Raw genomic sequence first — 24,434 nt, 5'->3', positions numbered from 1 at the left:
CTATTCTATGCCATGTACAAACGTTTGTTCTTTTTAAATGTTCCACGTTTTCGTTGTATTTAATTATTTCTTCGAGAATAATTCTATTTTTTAACGTTGAAAGCGATCTAGTAAAATAGAGAATATATACAATCTAATGGTAGGTGGATTACAAAACGCTTAAATTTACTGCGCTTTTCGAATTTCTCTGTCTCAATCTCGCTTTCCTTTCGTCAAATAGAATTTCACGTTTCAGAAAGATTTTTAGCGTAACGCTGAAACGAGAAATTGTGATAAGGATTCTTTGGTATTTTTCTTAAATCTAAGAAATTCTTTAATTGCAAATCTAAACTAACCAAAAAGATGACTCTATCACTATCACGCAGTCCTATACATACGTATATTAGATCTATTGCTTAGAGAACAATTTGTGATCCTCAATGAATAACAGCGCCATATAAATTTCCCAGGTTTCGTTAATAATATGGCATAATATTCTCTTTCAAGTCTGCTAATTACGTAACATACGCTGAGAAAATTTGCATTTTTAACTAGAACGTGATTCATGAAACTTGCTCTTTCCACGCGGGAAGATCTTATCGAACAAGTTTTGAATAGGACACGCATTCATTCGTAATATTTCTGCAGCTATGGCAGATGTGTAATATACGGCCGCGCAAAGGAGACGTTTAAAAAGACGCGCGTCGAGACGCACGCGACGAGTTCTATACGAAGGGAAATCGGTGAACGAGGATATAAGAGGAATAATAAAAATCCCTGGAAGCTACAGATACCATTCGATCCACGCGGATATACGTCGCGTTCGGTATCGTATTCATCGATATCCCACCAAATATCGGCAGTCGATAGAACCTAAGAAATTCATGTTCAATCCAGACACATCCATTTACAAGGTAAAATACGGCTAGCTAGCGTGATGTTTCCTGTGTATATACATATACGTATACATATATACATGCATACATATACAGGGTGACCTGAAGGTTTAATAATCAAACTTTGTCAATTTATTCTATGAGTATAATGAAGTAAGAATTTTACATAAATACATGTGAATTTTATGAATATATTATGTGTGTTATATGAAATCTTTTGGAATTTCTTAGCCCCGAGACACGATTATCATAATTATATTAGTAGAATTTGAATTCAATCTGCAAATGCATTAGATATTTATTGCAAATATGTGTTCAGTAAAAGATTAGTATATAATATGAATAGCAATCCTGAACGTATAATTACTGTTCAAAATGGACCATTAGATATCAATGTGTGGCTTATCAATGTGTTGAATAATTGAATGCACAAGTACTTTGATAACCTTTACTAAATACATGCTTGCAATAAATATCTAGTAACTTCTATGTATGTCATCAGACTAGCTGGTGTACAACGTAATCCCGTCTTATTATAATACTAAAGAAGTTTTTAAATATTTTATATAACATAAACATTTAATTTGATTCTGACTATAATTCAAAATTACAAGACTATGGATTGCGTAGTATGATATTTCTATCTTTCATTTTAGGTATAAGTTGTTTAAAGAGCAAATAAACTAATGAACAAATCATAAAGAAAAGATTTAAAAAGTACTATTAAATCTTAGGACACCCTGTACGTGTGTATATGCCAGGATTTCGTGCTGGCAGAACGCAAAGTCGCGTGGATATACATATGCATGCATTGTATCTCCATATGTATGCGTTTTCGTCTTGGAAAAGTTGCGCGAACATGGGCCACATCGGTGCCATGCCGTGCCTGGTCGCTTGTCTCCTCGTCGAATTGCCAGTCGCGTTACGTGGAAAGGCGGAAACGAATCCTCGTCATCCTCTTCTTCGTCGGACCCGTCTTCGTTAACGTTAACTTCTCCGAACGAAACGGTCTATGTCTCGTTTAAACGAACCCCTTCATGGCCAGCCGTGATCTTACGCGACTACTTTGCCCTCCATTTCCAAATGCCATCGTCAGATATCGTCACGTCTGCCATGTGTAGAGAACGAATGCTATCAACGCAAGCCGAATGAGAACTGTTCACATAACTGTTCAGACTGTGGATTAGGTTTATAATACCAAAGGCGATTGAATTGTGAAGATTAGGGGTTGAATGTGGATAATAGGGGATTTAGGTGAAGATTTGTGAGCAAACGCATATATGCGGAAGGATATAGTGGATACGTGTTCTGATAAATACGTCAGGGCAATTAAATGCACAATACAGATACTTACGAGTTTATTTCAGTTTCTTCAGATATTTCATTCATCGGAATAACAATTTGTTAGAACACGCGTCTGCTGTAATTACAAGCTAAGTAGAAAAAGGCTACAAATTGGGATTGTCAAATTTAATGGAACTTTTAGGTCATGTAGCAAAATTCGTTTTCTTTATACTATATTCTGTTCTAGATCCTTTCATAGGCAATATATCAACAAAATAGCAATTGGATTCATTTATACAAGTTTCAATCGTCATAAAAATGTTTAAGATAAATTGGCAAATTGTATTTTAATCGGTCTACCATAGAAATATATGTTCTCACCATTTTTAAGCTGTTCGTCGAGTTACTGATAAAGGAATTATTAATGGCTAATCGTTGAACCTTCGAGATTTGTTTCTCTGAAAAAATCGCTTCTAATTTCTACCGGTGTCTAGAAGTTCGCCGTTTACGTTTGCAATGGCGCAAAAGAATTCCAAGTGGGACATTCCACTTTACGTTGAAAGTTACGCTCGAAAGCAGAAATTAGAACAATTTAAAACTCTCTAGCGCTCGACGACGGAACAAGTTGGAACTTGCTAACGGTTGATCTTAGAACTTAGTAAAGAATGAGCTTAGGACCGGGTAAAGAAACCTGGCTGGCGGACCGTTAGAATTGTTTGGACACTGAACGAGCGAAACATTCGATACGTCTGGACGTTCCTCGACTTGTTGAGCGTTAATACTCGGATACCGTGGGACGGTATTTCTACACCCTGTCACATTAGCCTCTCTATAAAATCCTAACTTCGTGACCATGAAAAAACTGTGCTAAAAGTAAAATTTTTACGTTTGACGACCACAAGCGAAGAATACGATAAATTACGTTACCTATCTTTTATATAAAATCATCTTTTCATTAAATACTAATTTTTATCAATATCTTGAATATTTCACAAATTTTAAAAACATCGATTATGCTAATATTATTTATTCGTTTCACTATATATGTTGATTCTTGCACGTACATTTTTGTTTCAATTAAATCAATTGCTCATCATATACGTTGTCTTCTTCCATCACTTTTATCACCAAAAACCAAGTTCCAAATTCTATAGGAAGCTTACATATTAAATTCCCAAACAATAAATTCCCATTGTCGACAAAAAGTATTAAGACCATCAATAATATAGTTACAGTAAACTTCCTTTGCAATTCTGACTAACAACAGACTATGTTTCTCAAAGCTGATGTACCACCGGTATAGCAAAACAGGCTCTGAAGATCTTTAAAATTCGATTCGATGTCCGATGATCTTCCTACGAATAAAGGACGTCCCTTTTCCTTTGAGAAACACCCAACTGCAAGAACTTCCCTCGCAGACGTTTCCGGTAAGCGTGTGCATCGTGTTGCACCGTCCACTTCGGTAAGCGTTACTAATGAATGAAAATCCGGATTGGAAACTTTCCTGTCACCCGTGCCACTCTCCGTCGTGCAATCGGCTTTGTCCATTTCTCAGCTAGAAGACCGACCTTCGTTGTTTCTTGTCACTCGATTCCTCCTATTTTGTCGAAACAACTATACGTCTGTACGTTCTACGATTTTCTCGTAAACGATACGCACATTCGTTCTTCCACATCGACCTCGCGCTTTGCATTTTCACGCTGTCCGTGTTTCACTTTTCCACCTTTCGCCTTCGCCTCTGTAGCAACCTTTTATTTCGTTTGCTTATATCGGTTTCTCTCCTCTTTGAAGCGTTGGGAGCATCGTCAGGTGTCCAGGCTATAATCCTGTTCGAACTGAACTCGATCGGGACAGCGGGGATGGCCCAAGGGTCGTGGCCAATGGCGTAGCAACGATTCCCTGGACCGCACTTGACCGCTCTTTTATTTTCACGAATTCTCCGTATCCCCCTATTCGCTAAAACCGGCCACGGCGGGATTGTCCCTCGGACAATGTGGAGAAAATTCCCTAGATTTTAGTTGCGTCCATGCATCTGCACGGGTCCCGTCCATTCCCATGCCGGAATTATTCAGACGTTCAAATAAATTTGCTAGACAATCGGTGGATCACACGGGAACGTTTATACGAAAGCTTCTTTTCATCTCTGGAAGGATATTTATGGATGTGTAATTGTAATATCGCGCTTTAGAAGGTGTAAAATGTTCAGTTTCTATATAGATTGGCTCGTGCAGCCTGATATTTAAATACTTCGCTGTAGAACATTATTATGTTCGTGTCGAATGTGTTATACGAAACGTGCTGAAATTTCATTAGCACTGTAACGAAACACTGCTATTACGATTATATCGGTCAAATTTGATATTAATTCGGAAACGTGTATGGAGGATACAAAATATTTATTGCAAGCATATATTTAACAGAGGTTACCACAGTATTTGTACAGACAATTATTCATTACATTAATAATAATTCATAATATCTAACAGATTATCTTTAGTGTTAATTACTTTGGTGTTTAAGACGGCATTACATATTATATACCAATGTTTTGTTAAACATATGACTGCAATAAACGTCTCGCAAACTTTCATATGCATTTTCAGATTGCCTTCAAATTTCATCGATATAATTCTGACAATTGCGTCTCGCTACAGTGCTAATGAAATACACTGCCAAAAAGTCTCGTATAATACGCATAAAACGTATCTACAAGCGCTTGAGTACTTTCGCGTATATCTTCATTTACGAGTACATAATCTCACTTGATTGATTCAACGATGCCTAAAGAAAGAAGTATAATCTATGCTTCGTTGATAGTGCCGCTTCATCGTTTGTTTCCCAACGGCGATGTCGCGATCATTAGATTTCATCTGTATGCGATTTGAAGAGAAAGTGAGAAAGGAACGCTTAAAGGATGCTTTTCAGCGCGAAAACGAGTTGCCCATTTCTCCGATTCCCTCTCCTGACATTCGTTGTATATACACATATACATGCCTATATACATGTACATACATAGAAAAGCAAGTGTATATGAAAAGTTTTAATGGCGTTCTGCAGGCCAAGTGTTTCGTCAACATGGGCAACGAGGGAACGACGAGGCGTCACGCCGATGGAAAAAAACTTTAACGAGGTGCACGAAGGAGGCCCGCCGGAAATATTAGAGAAGTTTTAAGAAAATGCAGCTTAAGCGTGTGCACGCGCGCGCGAGAGAGCTAGCACAGCCAATGCGCGGGAATAGTCGCGTCGATAAACTTCTTTTAGAAGGGAAAAAGTAGCGGCGGAGGATAGGAGAGAAATCGCATTGGATCGTCGGCGGTGGAACAGAATGGAGGCATTCGTCGAATGCAATTTTCCTGGAGAACTCGTCGAATACCGGGCGGAATTGTGATTTTAAACATCGTGTCGCGCGAAAAAAGAAGAATTTCTACCGCTCCCTGCCTCTCGTCTGCTCCCTTTCTTCGTTCCTCTTTGAAATTCGAGCGTCCGAGCAATTTTTGTCGGCTATTCTATCATTTCTTCCGTTTTTCTTTCCCTCTTAATAGATAAAACAGATAAAACATTGCTTTCGAAATAATCGAAGATATAATCGTTATCTATGAAACATACGAATTATCATAAAATTGTTACCAGCGTTGTTTTGATTCCGTTCCTTTACTGATATTCATAAAAATATGATATTCCATAAATATCCGTAATCTAACCATTATCGTCATATTGATATATTTATGCATAAGGATATTCAAACTCGAATATACGTACGTGTATGCAACAAACCTTGTAAACGTAGAATCGAAGCAAAGATCAATCAGTAGATTCATAGTAAACTGCTCAGTTCAAACGGAGCAGTTCTTTACGCTTTCGACGGGACTCTTCATAATCTCCATCGAGATTATAATCCATCCAAATTAGCATCTGATCAAAGAATCGAATCTGTACCTTTATCTATCAACTACGTTCTCAACAAGAGAACAGCTGAATTTGTCGTTAAACTAGGGCAGATTGAACGATTTAAATAAAAATCAGATCAAACATATTCTATCACGATAGACATCATACAGATGCTCGTTATGTATGTAAAATATTCGTCTCGTTCTCAGCTACGATGTTTCACAGCGCATCGACGTGCAAGTGTAAAAGAAAGAGAGAAAAAATTGTGCAGGAGGAAGACCAAGAAAGCAAACCGACGAATTCTCGAGCAGGAGTTGAAAGTTTCACAAGAATAAGGCGAAAGTTAACGCGTACCAATCCTTTGATCCGGCTCAAAGGTTGAAAAAGTATTCATCGTCTGAAACGCCGACGGTTAACGAGACCAACGTGTTTCGAATCGCGAAAGATCTACCTTTCTTTCGTATAATCCAAGTTCGAACTAGGTTCAGGCTAGTAGATGGTCGTTGGCGATTCAGAGAAGCATAAAGTCGCGTGCGAGCACAGAGAAAACGGCACGCGTCGAGAGTCAACTATGACCGAAACGTTAGGATTTCCGCGTGTCGCATTCACCGCGAACGCCAAATTGCACGCCAACTCGCAAGACGAATAGTTCGACGTGGAATGTGTTGTAATGAATCCACGAAACGTTTCGAGCGTCGCGAACCTCGCGGCCGGATTCTCCCTATTTGAACAATAGCGCGAGAACTGTTACTTAGGGGCGGTGTGGCGGACGTGCAAGACATATGCGGCATTCCACAGTTTGCCAACTGAATTGGAGGAAGCGATGGAGGAGAAAAGGACTCTCGGAAACGATATCCGATGCTTTCTTGACTGATCAATAAGAAATCGAACGAGGAATTTTGATTAACAGTTGTCAGGATAGATAAAAGAGCTTTAAAAGCTTTAAGGAAGCATAGATGTCTGACCAATGTATGTACACAATGTATATTCTGCTGAAGAGCTATATTTTTCTATGTGCGTTTGATTTTTTAACCACTGGTGGGGAAATTGAAAGAATGCCAAAGCAAGTATAATCTACTGACAAGAACATTCTAAAACGTCTGATTTTTCAATAGCCGCTAGCCGTCTGACTAGTACACGTATACTGTAATAATAAGTGGACTTTATACGTGTAACTACGTTTGATTTTTCAAACATTAGCGGGAAAATGAAATGAATATTGAAACAGGGATATCTGATCACTAAGGGTATAACCTAGTTGACCATTCAACAGTTACTGGGGAAATTAGAAAAGTGTTAAAGCAGCACGCGCATCTAACCAGTGTTCTGACTGAAGGTATAATCTACTAACAAATAAATTTGAATACATTTGATACTCCTACAACTGTTAGAAAATTAGAGTGCTGGAACTACAGAGGTGTCCAAAGGCTATAATCTATTGACAAGTTCTAGACCTCCTAGATTCTATAATAATATGTCTGACGCGAATATAATTTATCGATTCTAGACTCTAGTATGTCTGATTCTTGAATAATTATTGGAAAAGTTGAAGAAACGTTGGAGTGTTGGGTATCTGTCCATTTCGAGTATATCCTACCGATGAGCAGATGTTAACGCCTTCGCTCAGATCGGATTTTCATTACTAACGATGCTATATCGTTTCATGATTAAGTATATATAATCTACAAATAGAATTAAAATATCGTTTGAAAAGATACCAAATTAATTTACGCGCCTAATAAACTATTGCGCTTTCCTTTTTCAATAAAATCAGAGTCATTATTCAGGAAAGTCGTAAAACCGGTGAAAGTACGAAAAAGAACGTCTATATAATTTGGCGAGTTGATTTACGCCGCACGAAAGTCTAAAAGAAGTTGGTGTTACGGTAGTTGAGCTTGTCGCTGATTTATCTGAATCGGCAAAAATCGTTGGATGAGGAATAGCGGTTACAAATGTACTTCCCGTAAAAGGACATAAATTTTTTTCCTACGACTAGCGTTAGAGTACATAGGGCGGAGAGTCAGTCTCTCTCTCTTTCTCTCTCCCTCCCCCTCTTTCTCGCGTAGGGTACATAGGAACGCTGTAATCCGAAGTGAGGTAAATCATTCCAAGGTGCTTAACGGTGTCCTCATTTTCACGAAGCTTAACCGTTGTACAAGAGAAATTGCATTTCTGGGAGGACCAGGCCAGTCAGGGCCAGTAACGCATGCATCATGTAGCCAGGCAAAAAAAAGAAGAAAGAGAAAAAAAGTCATCCCGGAGAAGGACAGTTTGAAGTAACGTCAATCGTTTCTCCTTGAATTGAATTCATTTTTTCCCATCATCCCGCTCTGCTCTACCTGTTCTTTCCTTCCTTCCTTTTTTTATCCCCGTAATTACGTTCTACGTGTAGACGAAATTCCGTGAAACCAGTGGCCACTTTAACGGTGAACGCAACCCCTATACACATACACACCTACACATGTAATAGATAATTCTAACAAATTACATCGCAGACATAATGCACCGTAAATTAGCGAAGAATCGCGGTCCACGTAGTGACTGCATTTCCGCTGGCTCGTGACCAGAGAAAGGCACTTTGAGAGCGCTCTAATTCAGTACAGAAAATAAATTGTCGGAAGGTGCTCACCCGTGTCCCCTCTTTCAAGAAGTACGCCCATCCATGAGACAGAGACAGACAATGACAGAGACAGAGATATAGAGAGAGAGAGGACAGGAGGGTAACACGAAAGCATGGAATTTCGTGAGAAGCAACGAGAGTTGTACCGAGAGAGCGTCGCGATACGAACAAACTATGGCGAAAAAGAGATGCGGAGGAAAGGAAAGATAGGCGAAAGGTAAAAAAAAGAAAACAAAACGGTGAACGACGAAAAAGAAACGAACAGAAACAGAAGACAGAGAGCGGAGATATGAGACAGAAAAAAGGTCTCCTTTTTGCGCAATTTGCCCGATCGTAGGAGCAAATTTTCCCTGGTATACAAAAGCGCTCGACATTTTAAAACACGGAGGCCACGAGGCTCGCGATTGTCGCGTGCTCGCACCATCTACTCCCTTTTCTCTCCGTTCGCCCTTTTTCCCACTTTTCTCCTTGTTCGAGCACACTTGCTCACTCGCTTACTCATTTTCCTCTTTCTTTCTTTCTTTCTCTTTCCCTTGCCTGTCTATTTCTCTGTATACACGTGGTACTTGACGGAGGCGTGTATATGAGAATCGACAAACACGAACGAACATCAGCAGCGTAGCCCACGTCCCCGGAGGCTCGCGTTATTTTATGTCGCTTGTGACTCGAGAGCATTGCCATGCCCCCGCGCCTCAACCTTCTGGTTCCGCTTCCACCACCGAGTTCCAGGCATCGAACGAAACACGAAGACAGAAACAACGGCCAGAGGGTGAAACGACTGCGAGAATGCCGTTCTATGAATACGTTTGGAAGTTCAAACGCCTATGTGATTTGCATGTGTCTCCGAGGTGAGGCGACCTGCCGCTCGAGATAGACGCGCAGCCCCATCACCGACACCAACGCTTGCGTTGTGTATCTGAAACGGCGATAGATAGATACCCTGATGCCGAAGGTGAAACCCGTATTCTTGTTTTCTATGGACGATGGGAATTATTTAAGATTCAACAGATGGAATTTTTTGAACGTTATTTTTTGAAATGTATGTATATTAGAGATTGGCATGAGTAAAATGTATTTTTGTTTCCTACGAACGCCGCTCCATTTGTAAAAGGAGTGGATGAAGCGCATTTGAAGTTAGGAATTATTTGAACCGTTTAGAAGCCGATCAATTCCATAAATGAAAAGTATAAGAAACTTTAAAATCTATCTATCTATGGACTTAGGGGAGTAGGTCACTTATTTCTTGAGAAAATTGAATATTAATTGTATACTTATATAATGAAGTTAAGAAGATAATAAATTAATGAATAGAAGAATTGATCAGTTTGGTTTCTGAGAGACTTGTTTAAGATTCGAAATAGAAATGTATGTAAAATTGGAGAATTATTTTTGTTATCGAGAGAAGATTATTATTTGAAGTGTATACATAAGGTTCGATTCATACTAATATTTGATTGTTCCATTCTAATATTGTATTAGAGATCGTCGAGAAAGTGGAATTTAGTTGATGTAACGAATATGATCATCGCGAGAGATTGGGATTCCTAGTAAACAAACCAACCAATTTAATATCTGTAATAGCAATCAGAAACGTTCGACGTGACTGACACGCGAATCGACAGTAGAATGTGACCTGCCTATGGTCAGACATGCCTGAACATTATACTGACTAGTATTCCACGACAATTCAATTTATATAGCCAATCTACTATTTTACTATGTTACCAATCTATACCAATCTACTATTGTACCAATCTATCAGTGGGAAAAAGCTCTAAACACAAATTGCTATGTCAAAATTTGACAGAATTCTTGTCACGTGTCAAATTATAGTTTGTCAGAGACCTTCTCCCCATAATTTCACAATGTAGATGGCTGCATCCATGGACAAAAAATTGTGCTGCGAATTTCAATTTAATTTATAAAGTCACTCCGCTAGTTTACTATGTTGCCAGTATAGCGATCTATCAGCTTACGCTTTTACGAAATAAAAATGAAAAAGTTGAACACCAGATTACTATGTCAAAATTTGACATTGTTATATAAAAATTACTGCTTTATCGATAGTCCGCGGACTTTTATACAGTTTATAAGCAATTTGAAAAATACTACGAAAATATCTAGAATATATAAAATATCTCAAGTATAGTGTATTCGTTACGACATATACATATTTGACGGATATAACACCTCTCTCTACTTACGTCCTATCTTTAACGATATTGCTGAAAATATAGATTTACATAAATATCTGCAGTTTGTTTATCAGTCATCCGAGTTATTAAAAATTTCTCACAATCCAAATGGAAACCATTCGCGGAAGATAAAGAAGGAAGGATTTAATATTACTACCCAAACTGTAGCTACCACGAAATAAAATGAAGAAACTAACGCACTAAATCGCTATATTAAGATTACTATTTTATCAGGCTATCATGACCTCACAATCCAAATGAGCATCATTCACGAAACAAACCACAAGAGAAATATTTAACGGTTCCACCCAGATTGCAAACTACAGTTATACGCTCCCATAGATAAGAAGAATTAACTTATTAAATTGCTATATACGAAATTTTATATCCATTTACAAAAGTTACTACTTTCTTTGCCACTGAAATTAACGAAATTCCTTCACTCGTAACTTCACAATCTAAACGATAGTGATTCGCTAAAGAAAGTACGGTACAACGATTTAATAGCAAATTTCGATGAGTTTCTTTGTAAAGGTTCACACAGCATGTGCATGTGCACGAAATTCCTCATCCGTCACGAGCCAATCCGGTGGAATCTCATAGCGAGCACGGAATAGACGACGCCCGTCGCCGCTTGAAAATCGGCCGAGCACCGTGAAAGAAGTACGCAGATCATGAAGGATGCTTCTGGCATCGGTACTTACATTGAATGCGTGCACGTGCGCGGTAAACGATGCGCGACGTTGATACGCCGGCGATGCATGAATGCCATTGAAGACTCTGACAGCTTGGCGCAAACGGTCCGAGGAACGAGGGAGCGTTTCATTGAAACTTTTTATAACTTCCGGCGAACGGCCGAGCATTTTCCTTGAATCACGGTGGATTTGTTTGGCGGTTAGCGTCGGCATGTTCAACGTGAACGTTTCAAGGGAGGAGAAGAAAGTCGCGTTCCGCTGAAAAGTTGCGTAAACCCTCGCTTCTCTTTTTGTAGTCTCAGAGAGAAACATGTCGACTTGTGTTTTAAGTGGCGTTTAATTTCGCAAAAAGGGAATATCGAAATGGGTACACCAATGGTTAAAATAATTAACGACGAAATATTTCATGGAAAGGTCACTTCACCCTTTAATTCCGTTATTTTTATGGGCAAAAAGAAACTCGTGAAACGGAATGTTTTACGAGTTCTACCGAATAGGTACAAGCTTTTCCTGAAAAAAGCTATATTTATGGAGAATTTTTCGTTTGTATTGCGCTCCCTGTCAGAGTGAAATCGTAAGCGGCGATGTTTATTGGAAGAATCTTTTGCTTTATTTCCGCGGAAGGAAAGTTCGTCGGCTCGGTTTAAGGGAAAGCTGGCTTACTCGGAAAGGATTTCCGTAGGAGGATTGATGAAAGGGAAAAGAGGGAAAAGGTTTAATCGAGCGGAAGCATGCTTACCATCGTACAGCTGCCGAAGCCAAGAAGAACGTCTATGAAATCAATCTACCCTGCACTTGATTTTTGAAACCTGTTGTTAATAAACAGGCCAGCTTGTGAATGAAAAACAGGTTCACGTTGAACAGGACGTTTAACAGCTAAAAATATTTCCTGTCATGTAGTATTTCTTGCAATATTTGGAGATTCCAGTGTCATCGATTTCTTGAGGGATACTAACACATAGTATTTCAGTGTTTGCTTAATTTAAACATGATTCTAAAATAGATAAAGATATAATAACCACTTATTACGCGTACATTATTTCGAAATACAATACTCAACATAATTAGAGAATGCCTATTATGAGACGTTTTATTACGTTAAACGATAAATGATGAAATATAGGAACATATATGGAAAAGTAATATAAGCTTGATAAATTGGTATATTATCCGTATGATACTGCGACAAAGATTTTCAAACAGTTATTAAAAAAGAAAATAAATATATAGATGTAAAAAATCGAATTAACACGGAGAACGATCTTCTAATTGTAGCACTGTAATATATGTTATTATATTTATAATATATTTAATATATTTAAAAGATTAATTGTCTCTTCTTGACGCTAATAAATTCATTTTTAAAGACGATAAATCTTTGTAGAACGTTTATAAATTGGAGATTCCTTCGTATATATCAAATCATGTATCGAAGGAAAACGTTAATCCTCTTAGAGTAATAATTTCAGATATTTTTCTTCGTCTTTTATCTTTCCAATTCTCTTATTGTTTTATGGAACACCCATAATATACTTCTACATTCAAGAATCTCTTACTTCGTTATGCCGTAAATGGCAGCCCTTCTGCAGAAGATTCCGCGTTTAATCCGCGCGCAATTGAAAATGCGTCTTCCGCGCGAGAGCGAAAGAACCGTCGATCCTCCTCATCTCGATAATGTAAATTTATTCGCGCCGATTAATCTCTCGCGTCTCACATTGGACTTGGCCAGGCCGCGCGGACTTTTATCGTCCGGTGAAAACTTTAATGGAAAGATTATACTCGAATGCCAGTAAACTTCGGGTAAATTGAAACGCGAATGAGATAGCTGACGGACTAATAAGTGTGTAGCGACCGGATAATACCATGTGGAGAGACGCTCGTCACTTATCCATCAACTTGCCGAGCAACGATTGCAGCGTCTATCTACCGATCGTGATTTTAATGAAAGTCTCGGAAACAGAGAAGCTGAAAAAAAATGAATTATGAACGCATCTCCAAGAAAGATATATTGATGCGTTATTGAGCTCGATGAGATTGAAATTTGCTGTTTATGGGATATTATAAAGAAACAAACATTGAATTAATATATTTTTATAAACATAGAAATTGTGAGATTTCGGTGAAATAATGGTAACTACATTAAACGAATAAATAAACAATTGTCTACTTCCTGTAAAAATTGTGACACACTCTGGTCTCTAAATTCGTATTTAACATTTTGCTATTATTCTTGTCAACATTCTCGTTCTTTCTACTGCTCTGTTTTTTATTCAGTAATTATTCAACTATCTCTCGAAAATATTCTCAAGGATATCTAGGTGTTTAGAGTATTTTAAAGACACATCGAATCTTCAGTGACATTCTTTGTTCACACGATAATTCCAAATGTTCAATTCAAGATATAACACTTTATACTTTAAACCTAAATTACTCATCATACGTGTACCGTTCCAGCATAAACATTCTTAATTCACTCGACGAGAAATTCTATCGTTCGCACAATTATACCGAAAAAATTGAAACAGGAAATCAAATAGAGAGCCATTTGATCTGTCGTGTATGTAACATTGCGTTCAATTTTTTAGGAGCATCGAAACAGGAAAAATTGTCCACCACTCGCCGTTCCAACCTACCAATACGTCAACGATATTTGTATTCCCATGGGCGTATTATTGTCACAAATATTTCTAGACCTTTCGCGTTGTGTTTGCTCGGCCGAACAACGAACTTTCACCGCATGATATAAAATAGAGCCACGAAGAAACCGTAAGGGAAAGATTAGAATTTCTACGATTTGGTTGCCAGGCTTATTAATCTCTCAATTTACATTTCCGCTCGCCGATCGTCGGTCGACATTGTACGATAGATATCGTGGAATGTGACTATGGAGTACGATTCCACGACGGAAATGGCCGTTCGATTCCTCGTTAGATCATTGTGCGCCATGATTTCTCTGGCAAACAAGGGGAGAACGGTGAATCGCTACGACCGCGATCTAGCAAATACAGAAGTTGTAAGCGTAGGTAACTATGTCGGTTATACAGTTAAGTCAAACACAGTAAACGACAGTGAAACTATAAAACCAGCACAAACTTTTTGAGAACCTTATGAGTTAATTGCCTTAATAAACCAAGGATCTATCTTCGGTTCATTTTCTTCACTTTCTGCCCTAATCGTTTATTATCTTCCATACTCTTACATCATTATCTATCACAAAAGCATTGAAAGATTCGTAACACATTAAATTGTCAACAAATCGCAACGTAAAATGATAGCAAGTCACAGATGAGGAAAGACTTATTCTGAAACTGATCATTTTCACTTTTATAAATTTCTTAATCTTACTACATCGTGGCTAATACATTTAACGTCCCATTCATAGGAACCAAGCATTTTACTTCTATAGATTCGTATATCGCAAAGAAATAATATAAATAACCATAAATTCCGAGTTATAAGTTAAATAAGTTAAATAAATAAGTTAAAAGAAATAATATTTGTAACATAATTTCTTTCCACTTTCTCATGGCGTTGATCGGTGTGCCTTCCGAACGACTCGTACGTACAAACCGTACATATAATAACAAAGTTAAACGATGTGTTTCAGGAGCGTGCAATCAATCCTTGGGGATGGAGTCTGGCGACATACCGGATTCAGCCATTACGGCGTCCTCGTCGTATGTGACGAACGTCGGTCCACGAAATGGCCGGTGAGCGCATTACTTTTACGACGTACCCTTTTCTGCGTACCCTTGGTCGTCGAGCCGCCGTTAAATGGTACCACGGCTGCCTTTTTAACGCGCTTCCTAAAGGGAGAACAGATCAAACCGTCCCGCGACAGACACGCTTTCTACATTAACGTGCCGCTCATAGATGCCACGGCCATACTCCTCTTGCCTTCTCCCGCCTGCCTGTTTTCTGCTTTTCTTCTTCCTCCTCGTCTCTTTCTGCCATTTCTGCTGTCTCTCATTCGCGTCTGTAATTTAACGATCGCCGGCTGTCGCGGCCGTTTCGTCCGGAACTTTACTTTTAATCACGTCCAACGTTGGATGATAAAATTAATCGAGGCTCACCGCGACACTGTTTCCGCTTTTTCTCCTGGCGTTTGCGAAAATTACCAGCGACAGAGGAGGGAAAAAAGCGGTTAGCTCGATACCGTTCGGAGCGAAGTTACGCGCGGCATTGGCAGTTTCCCGCAAGAATTATTATCCGGCCGTAATTGCGTTGTTATTGGGGTGAAGTGAAGAAGCAATTCGCGTGATCGAGCACCGGCCACGACCTTGTCTTCCTGTACATGCTTCTGAACGTTCTCGTGCTGAGCATAGAATTTTTCTATCGAGTTTCATGAAAAATGAAATTGAGACTGCAGCTTTATGAGATTAATCAGGAAAGAAGAGGATATTCGAATGAAATTATTCGAAGTAGCTGTTAGAACTTTCGTTAGAATGTTCGTTTAATTACTACCGCGGAAGATTGGATTGCGAATGTTAAATCCATATCTTTATGAGTATAATTAAAAGAAATGAAAATTAAATAGATACGTGTTTTACCCTTGAAACATTCCGCCCTCTTTAGTTAAATCGTCTTATCTCGCATTTAATTCATTTTTCAAGATGCGATGAAACATTTAAAGCTCTTCGTGTTCCTTACTTTTACGTGAAGTTACACATTATACTGGCTTTTATCTGCGCTCTTACGAAATAATGACTGAATGTTTTAAATTGAATGAAAAGCAAGAAAGACGGCATAGAAGAATAATAAAACTTCAATTTTCTCGAAATGATAGACAGGGTTTATTAAGTAAGTAAGGCAGTATTATACTAAATGCTTTATGCTATAATTTTTTCCTATATCTTCGCAGACATGTTATGTGCATTCCGTACATTTTTGTATATTTAAATTTGTTATAAACTTGCATAAACATTCGTAATCTATTATTGCTTCGCGTGTTCGTTTCATGAGAACGTTTATTGAAACGAGCCTTCCTATTTACGCGTGGCAGCGATATTCAGTAGTAGTAGACTGCCGTGGTCAGACACTGGAAGCACCTTATAAATGAGGACCGTTCAGACGGCTGGAACACTTGGCGTTGCCATCCATAAGGGATGGAACTAACGTTCCACCATAATAAATACTTCGTGAAACTTCACTGAAATTTCTCACAGTCCTGAGAAATTTCAGAAAGAGCCACGCCAAAAACTTGCAGAGAAACAAATACCTTAATATAACTTTAACCGCTTGAACCCTTTAGTTGCGGGTAGCGAATACCTTAATACACGTTATTCTTTGTAACGTATTCAGTTACCCTCGTCTATTTATATAGCAACAAACATTTTACCAAAATGTGTAAATTATAAATAACCTAATAAGTGAAGATATTAATTATTTTTTCATGAAATGAACGAATTTAAATTATTTAGTAATAACTTTATGAATAAATTACAAATATATAAAAACTGTTTTTATTTGGTCTACAAAACGTTTTGCAGAATAAAATCAATTCTTTCATATCATAACATTTTACAACGCGTGGCTGTAATGGTAATACAGAACAAAATCGTTGCTGATATTTTTATGCTTAATTAAATCACATCCTTTTAAAATATTCAAACATTTCCTTCCATATTTACAAAAAACATTTACACAAGTTAAGTAAATTCCATTAGGTGTATTAATAAATCTTTCATTTCAACAATAATGTAGAAGAATCATATTCGAAAATTCGTGCTTCAAGTATGTATACCTCGAGCACTAACGCGCAAGCACAATGTTGCACAAACAAATGTTCACTCGAAGTCCGCCAGAACTAAAAGGTTAATAAATCACACCTTTAAATCTTCCAATGCAATATCGCTACCTCGCAACAAGCAAATCGATCGACTAACAAAAGAATACTAAACTTCATTGAAAACATTTACAAAGACCATTCTTCTGACGACTATTCGAATCTTCAATCAAAAGATGAAACACGATGAAACACGATGAAACACAAATTGGTTCTATTTACTTAAACCTCGTGTCCAATAATACAGCCAATCAAAACAAAATGCTACGACAAACGCTTTAACAGCTGAATACCAACATGGGAACACACGGAATGAAATCGACGTCGTTGACTCGCAAGAAAAACGCGACGGATCCTCTGATCAGTCGGCAAGTTAACTTCGTTATTAGGTAGGGAGCACGAGCGGGTCCAATAGGTGGTAAAAGTTTCGCGAAAGTTTCATTGGGTCGATTTAGAGAAAACGTGGGGAGCGTCGGGACGAGAGGAAACGCGAAAAGGAGGGGATTGGTTGGGAAAGAGAGAGGTTGGAGAAAAGAGGGAAAGAGGGACGGTGGAAAGAACTGAATCCCGGATTCGCTGTTTAAGTACACTTCCCTCGAACCGAAGAAGTTCTTGAAACCGGCGAATGGCCCCGTGAATTGTTCTTCTTTGTTCGAACGATGCTGTAATGGCCGGAGGACTATAACTGCGCCTAGACGGAGCTCCTCGCTCTTCAAGAATTGCGTTACGGGACTACACGACCATATGAATATGACAAGCAAGAAACATGACAGACTATGAATTTTTATGAAATTTCATTTTTTATGGAGAGAACTAACGAAACGTAAATGTAAATGTGAAAAAACCTGCACAGTAGTTTGTTTCGCGAACTAAAAGCTGTAACGAAAATTATAAACATTATTTTTGGGCTTTTAATTTTATCATAAATTACTCGGCAGTCTAAGAAGGAGCAATTTTCGAATTCAATAATCGACATAAATTTCGTATTACCAAAATTGTCCTTCTGTTCGGTTGTCAGATTAAAATGTATTTTGCCGTCCTATTCAACATCGTAAAAATGATTCTCGACTTTATCGTTCATAAAATGCTGTCAATTTCCCGGCTAGAAAACTTCTATTTGTGAGTATTCCTAGCAATTCCTAAAAACTTATTCAGTTGAAAGTATTATTTGTTGGAGCAGATCAAATAAGAGGTTTTCGTTTCTCGATTCCGAACGTCGATATTCTCGATCGTTTGAAATATTTCGTGTACATTGGTCACGTTAATAAACATTCATCGTCATGAAAAGTCCCGTTAAAGAAATTTAATTAATTAACTCCGAGCAATTTTAGACTAGGAACTTAAAGTAGCAATTATAGCTTCCTCTCTCTCTCTCTCTCTCTCACTCTCTCTCTCTCTCTCGATATTTACCATGTCTGTCCACTGTGGGCGGAAATATAATATCAATTAATTATGTTTGTCCAATTGGAATGAAAAATGACCACTGGCTATTGTAACTGGTAGAAAGGAGAAGGGGTTGAGGGTTGGTTGGATTCGGCGATATGGCGTAACGATCCGTGAATTGAGCTCGTACGATTTTGACGTGGCTACATTTTCGGTACGATTATTATTGTGCAATTTCAGTCGGTGCATTGGCAGGCCCGGTCGAACGAGGACAAATTTTCAACGGGAATGAAAATTGATTTTTGGGAACCCTCTTTTCGAGCCAACGCAAACTGCTGCGCGTGTCAAATTTCGATTCGTAATATCAATGCGATCGAACGGTTTACCAATTTTCTGTTTTTTCTTCCTTTCACTATTTATTTTTTTCCACGGATATTTCGTCAGTTCTCTGAAACGTGATTAATGAATTTTGCGAAAAATCCAGTGATAAATAATCCAGAGAGTATTATTGAAAAATTATCTATTTGAAATATAACAAAATTTTCAATGTTTTACGGGGTTTTAATCCCTCTCTGAATTTCAATGGAATATGAACGCGTATAAATATGTGTTTAATAAAATCTCATCAGTACCCTTGATGAACTTGAAGTAGAAAAAACACGATATCTATTTTATTTGTTAGGTACTAAAATATTAAAATAACAATTTGAATATACACGTAACATTTAACTGATACCAATCCATGCATTGTTTATAAGAAACGTTTATATCCAACTTAACTAGTTATCAAGAAACCAACGCAGTAGTTTAAGTGGAATAAATTTAATCGATCTCACGTAGCTGCTCTCGTAAACAACTTAATCTAACTTGTTAAAAAATATCATCCCTTACCCAGAAACTTTTACGATGAGACAATTACAAGTTGATAAATTCAAATCAATTTCAATTAAGTCACTTTCGGTCCTTTAAAATAAAATGATACTTGAGAAAGTAGAACACCCTCAAGTAAAATAAAAAAATTAAAATATCCAAGAAAGACTAAGGATCCAAGTGATGAATTAACTCACATTTCCCAGTTAATAGATTAAAAGGAAAAAATTATCGGACAAACGAAGAAAATATCCTCGGATTTTTTTCTAAATTATTGATCCTATTATCGAAACTATTGATATTAATTATTGAAATTATTAACCAACGAACAAATTAAGAAAATGTCTCGAGATTTTTCAAAAATTAGTCAGTAAAAAATAGTCATATAATATTGAAAACGGTCACGGAGTAGCCATCGATCTAGACGTCTCATTAACATTCATCGAAACGAGCCGCAGCACGTAACGCTAACAAATTCTGACGAAAACAGGTTGCGGAAGGAGACAGCAGGCGGTGCTTGGTGCCCGAAGAGCCAAATAGAAAGAGGAATTCGTGAGTGGCTGCAAGTAGATCTTCCTGGACCTCACGTGATCACTGGTGTACAGAGTCAGGGTCGTTACGATCACGGCCGTGGTCAGGAATACGTCGAGGAGTATACTCTCGAGTATCGACGTCCTGGGTTCACCGAATGGCGGCAGTATAAGCGCTGGGATAACAAAGAGGTACGTGTACTCAGGTCTATAGCATGTTAGAGGCGCGTGTGTTGACAGTGGAGAAGAAGTAAGTTAAGTCGGACGATCCTGAATAACGTGACCGTAATCAACCTACCTACAATTCAGGTTTAAGTAAACTCTGAGTTTGGCATGTATTTCATACAAAACTCTTTCAGTGAGATTTAGGTCGGCAGATTGTAGAGACCAACACGTGACTCTTAATACATTACGTTCTTCTTGTAACTCGAGCAAAGTCGTTATTTTGCACGAATGTAAAATCATCGTTGATCAATTGCTTCCTTGATAATTCAAACTACTTGTCAATTCAGATTTTCGATAAACTTCACCGAGTTTTACGCGCAATTTTCATACAAAATCTTTTCAACGAGATTCACAGTGGCGAACAAGAGAAGATTAATAAAATAAGAAGACGATACGCGAAATGGATTTATATTTAACAAAAACAGCGAATAAATATAATATATTCCACGGGATGGATGACTGAGAACATTTGAAAATTGGCTCCTTGTTTCAGCTTCCGCGTCTAGGGTTTACGAGTAGGCTATTTTTGAAGGTTGAAACTGATGGTAATGATAATAGCGTGACATGAACTTCCTTTTGAGCAAATACATTCCAAGAATTGTCCTCTTATCTCTATATTTTTTGGGAAGCTATCAGGGTAATTTGATCAAATTATTTAATTTTGTAATTCAACAAACGATGTATACAGTGATACAATTTAATGGTATAAAGTGTCATTAAGAAAAGTGGAAAATATGAAAGACAAATGGTGGTGTGCGTTGTTAAAATTCCATTTCAAACAATGGTTCATTGGGGAAGAAGAAGTATGATAGAGTAATAAGAAGTCTCGATTTATTTCTCAGTGGAGAAGGAACTACTTGCTTTGCTGAAACGCTTGGATCTCCTTATTGTGATTCCATCGGGGTCGGCGATTCGAAGACGATTCGAGTCACGGGATTCGCGAACCTTTGCGTTACCTCTAACTGTTCTCGAAGGTTGAACCGGAAAGGAGAAAAGTGAGATGCGGCCATCGATAAGTACGTGTACGCCGCAAACCGCGCTCATCGCAATCCTTCTTACAATTTCGAAGTTTCTTTCGGCGCGTTAACCGCCTTTTATGGACAAATCAAAATCTAATGTATTCGCTGTTATTAAAAGATGTCTGCTTCGCCGTTGGAATTAGAAAAATTGTTTTTACTAAAAATGTTCCACTTCTGCTTCTGTTGGATGCTATTTAAGTGATAATGACGGTTGTTAAATTGGCTCGTATCAAACAAAATTATGCATAGTTTTTTTTTAAATATCATATATTTAATCAAAGTAATTTTCGCATGACTTAATGTATGTTCACAACAACAAGTTTATATTTTCGCAATAACAAGTTAAGAAATTTCATATTCCAGGTTCATGAGAATTATCGGCTTTAGATTTTAAAAATTCTTGGAATGGAACTGTAACTTTCCGCTAGTCTAATTTATGCAGTAAAAAATTTCCTAGCAGTACTCACGGATCTTTTACTAAATTTGAATTCATGTGAGAAAATCATATAAATATTTTGATTATTCGCTAACTACCGAGGTTTTGATATTTTTATATCTATATCTTCGTAATATTAATGATATGTGATTAACAGTAAAATTTTCTTTTGTAACGTAGTTTATAATCGACGGCAAGATCAATATTGATAATCCATCAAATTTAAGATTTTTGAAGAACGATTTCTTCGTGTGTACGCTAAGCTAATGACGCGTTATCCATAGTTTTCTAAAAATGTTTAGATCACTTTTATATCTTTATATCACTTTTTATATCGCTAAAATCTAGAAAAGAATAAAAATGTAACAGTAGCTTGCACGAACGCGACGTACATGTCGATAACAGCGAATATATTTAACACGAAACTGGAGTCACGAGTTATCAGCGATCTCGAACGAATCGTTTCGAGATTCGTGACGATCTAGGTTCATTATTATTTAACGTTATCAATTCGCTAACTGGCTAGAATGCAACTGGAAAAACAAGTTTTCCGATTTCGACCGGATAGAATAAATTTCCAATGTAGCCGTTTCATTTGGTTGATCGTCGAATAATTAAGAGCCGTTCCAGGGGAATCGTCCAATTAAGCAATCTCGGTCGCGATAGGCGGGTTCTACAGCTGCGTCTGTAACGAACGATAATTTATCGCCCGGTGGCGTGTGAAGCAGCCCGTTTCGCGATCCTCGCTCGACGGACACTTCTACGGAGGAAATAGAAATTGGTGTGCACGAGACGAGTTACGTTATTCAGGCCGAATTGTAATTATTCTTCTTTCTCTAGGCTTTAAAGATAGGAAAGAAAAAGGACAGGAAAATTGGACGATATTATCGTTTATTACTTGTCCGTACAAAATGTTGGTAGAGTTTACTATATGGTACGATTATAGTAAAATATAGTACAAATTTGCATTTATATTTTACTGCTAATGATATTCGGCTTTGCCAATTCTTTTTATTTGCGTTATGGATCGAAGGTATTTGGATGCTAGCTTATTTTTAGAAAAACGTATGACAAGCTACAAATAAAACTGTAATAGTTGCAATTTAATATATAAATAATTCTTCGAATAATTTCAAATATATAATCATGAATAATTATGAACAATTAAAGCAACAAAAGTTTCTATTTCTAAATAACATAACCAGTATACTTTAGTTTTAATATTCTGTATATTTTCACATACAGACGAATTTCGTTTGTATGAATTTGCTCATATGTAATAGAAGTATGTAATAGAAGTTCACGTTCCGATAAGTAGATTCAGCCCACACGAGTTCATTTAATCAGACGCAGACTAAAATTTCGTTCAAACGAAGAAAGCTTATATAAAAAGTACTCATATCAAGTGCTGCTGCACTTCGTACATTATATTATTTTACTATTTTACGCGCTTAAGACTTCCATAAATCCATAACCATTCACAGTCTACTTACTGCAAATCGATCAAAGCATCCAGCTACTTACGAGCAGTAGACCAACCACGACATCCTGGTTTATTCAAACGATAATTTACACGGCCCGTCCGTGGAGGTGCATTAACCGTGACACTACCTTCGAACAGATGCAATCATGATCTATGTCTAACCACGTGCCCCGGCCTCTAACGCCGAGACTTCTAAGGGTAAGCTGATTGATATTGACATCGATTCGACCATAGGTAGGCCACGCACATCATCGTCCGCTTACAAATCGACTATCAACGCCCTTTACGTGGCTACACCATTATTATCAAACACAAAATTGTTTGGCGAAACGGGTAACTGAATTAATCGTATGGTAGTCACGGAAACTGTTACTCGGCGCAAGGACAGGCGGGCGCATTAATCGGACGTTGTAATTAAATCAGTTAAATTATTGCAATTAACCTGATAATTATACGGCTACGGTAATATATCGTCGAAAACGTTGTTCCACCAACAAATTTACTTAGGGACAAGCACTGATTAAATGCGTTTTATTGGAAGAATCAATGAATCGACCCCCTGTGTTACCCCCCCCCCCCCATTTTGCTCTGTAATTTGTCCAACGGAAATCGTTCACCGATTAATGGATCGCTTTAATTTACCAGCCGCTTCGACGAGGCCATTAATTAACGCATCCGCCGGTTAAACGTTGGTTAAACAACGCTTAATCGCGACGCAACAGCGAAAAATTAAATTCGAGTCACGGTGTCGCAAGCCGTTTCGCTTGTAACTGTTGCAGGTGTTGACCGGGAACAGCGACACGTCGACCGTGATATCACATCGATTGGTACCACCGATCTTCGCCAGCCAGATTCGTATTTTGCCGCATTCCGAGCACCGGCGCACCGTTTGCCTCCGAATCGAACTGAGAGGTTGCCAGGACACGGGTGAGTGATGTTAATGAATTCAGCGTAGGTGTACTCACTACCATCGAGCCACGATAATACGCGCACGCTTTACGTAGCGGAAGAATTGTGGTTACGAGATGGATATTCTAACGTTAAGAATTTACGTTTCGAACATGCTCCTTGATATTCAAATGGCGAAGACTTAAATTTAATATATTCGAAGTCTTAAGAGTTTACTTTTTGACGTTTAGATTTTAA

At 37.9% G+C, this 24,434-nt stretch overlaps 1 protein-coding gene across 3 annotated transcripts in view; it reads left to right on the top strand.

Moving 5' to 3' along the window:
* LOC117204331 (discoidin domain-containing receptor 2-like) overlaps nucleotides 1-24,434 on the top strand; it is a 140,525-nt gene that overhangs the window by 87,274 nt on the left and 28,817 nt on the right. For 2 of the 3 annotated variants that reach the window (XM_033441610.1, XM_033441609.1), the window contains exons 3-5: nucleotides 15,165-15,267; nucleotides 20,086-20,317; nucleotides 24,068-24,215. In XM_033441610.1, the coding sequence (XP_033297501.1) occupies nucleotides 15,165-15,267; nucleotides 20,086-20,317; nucleotides 24,068-24,215 (483 nt within the window). Of the gene's footprint in view, nucleotides 1-5,908; nucleotides 5,915-15,164; nucleotides 15,268-20,085; nucleotides 20,318-24,067; nucleotides 24,216-24,434 lie in introns of those variants that run through there. The other variant, XM_033441611.1, reaches the window with a different exon arrangement.

Source organism: Bombus bifarius, unplaced genomic scaffold (assembly GCF_011952205.1).
Source record: "Bombus bifarius isolate JDL3187 unplaced genomic scaffold, Bbif_JDL3187 scf7180000007978, whole genome shotgun sequence".
Lineage (NCBI taxonomy): Eukaryota > Metazoa > Arthropoda > Insecta > Hymenoptera > Apidae > Bombus > Bombus bifarius.
Note: the sequence above shows the minus strand (reverse complement) of the source record. Positions and strands in the feature narration are given on the sequence as shown.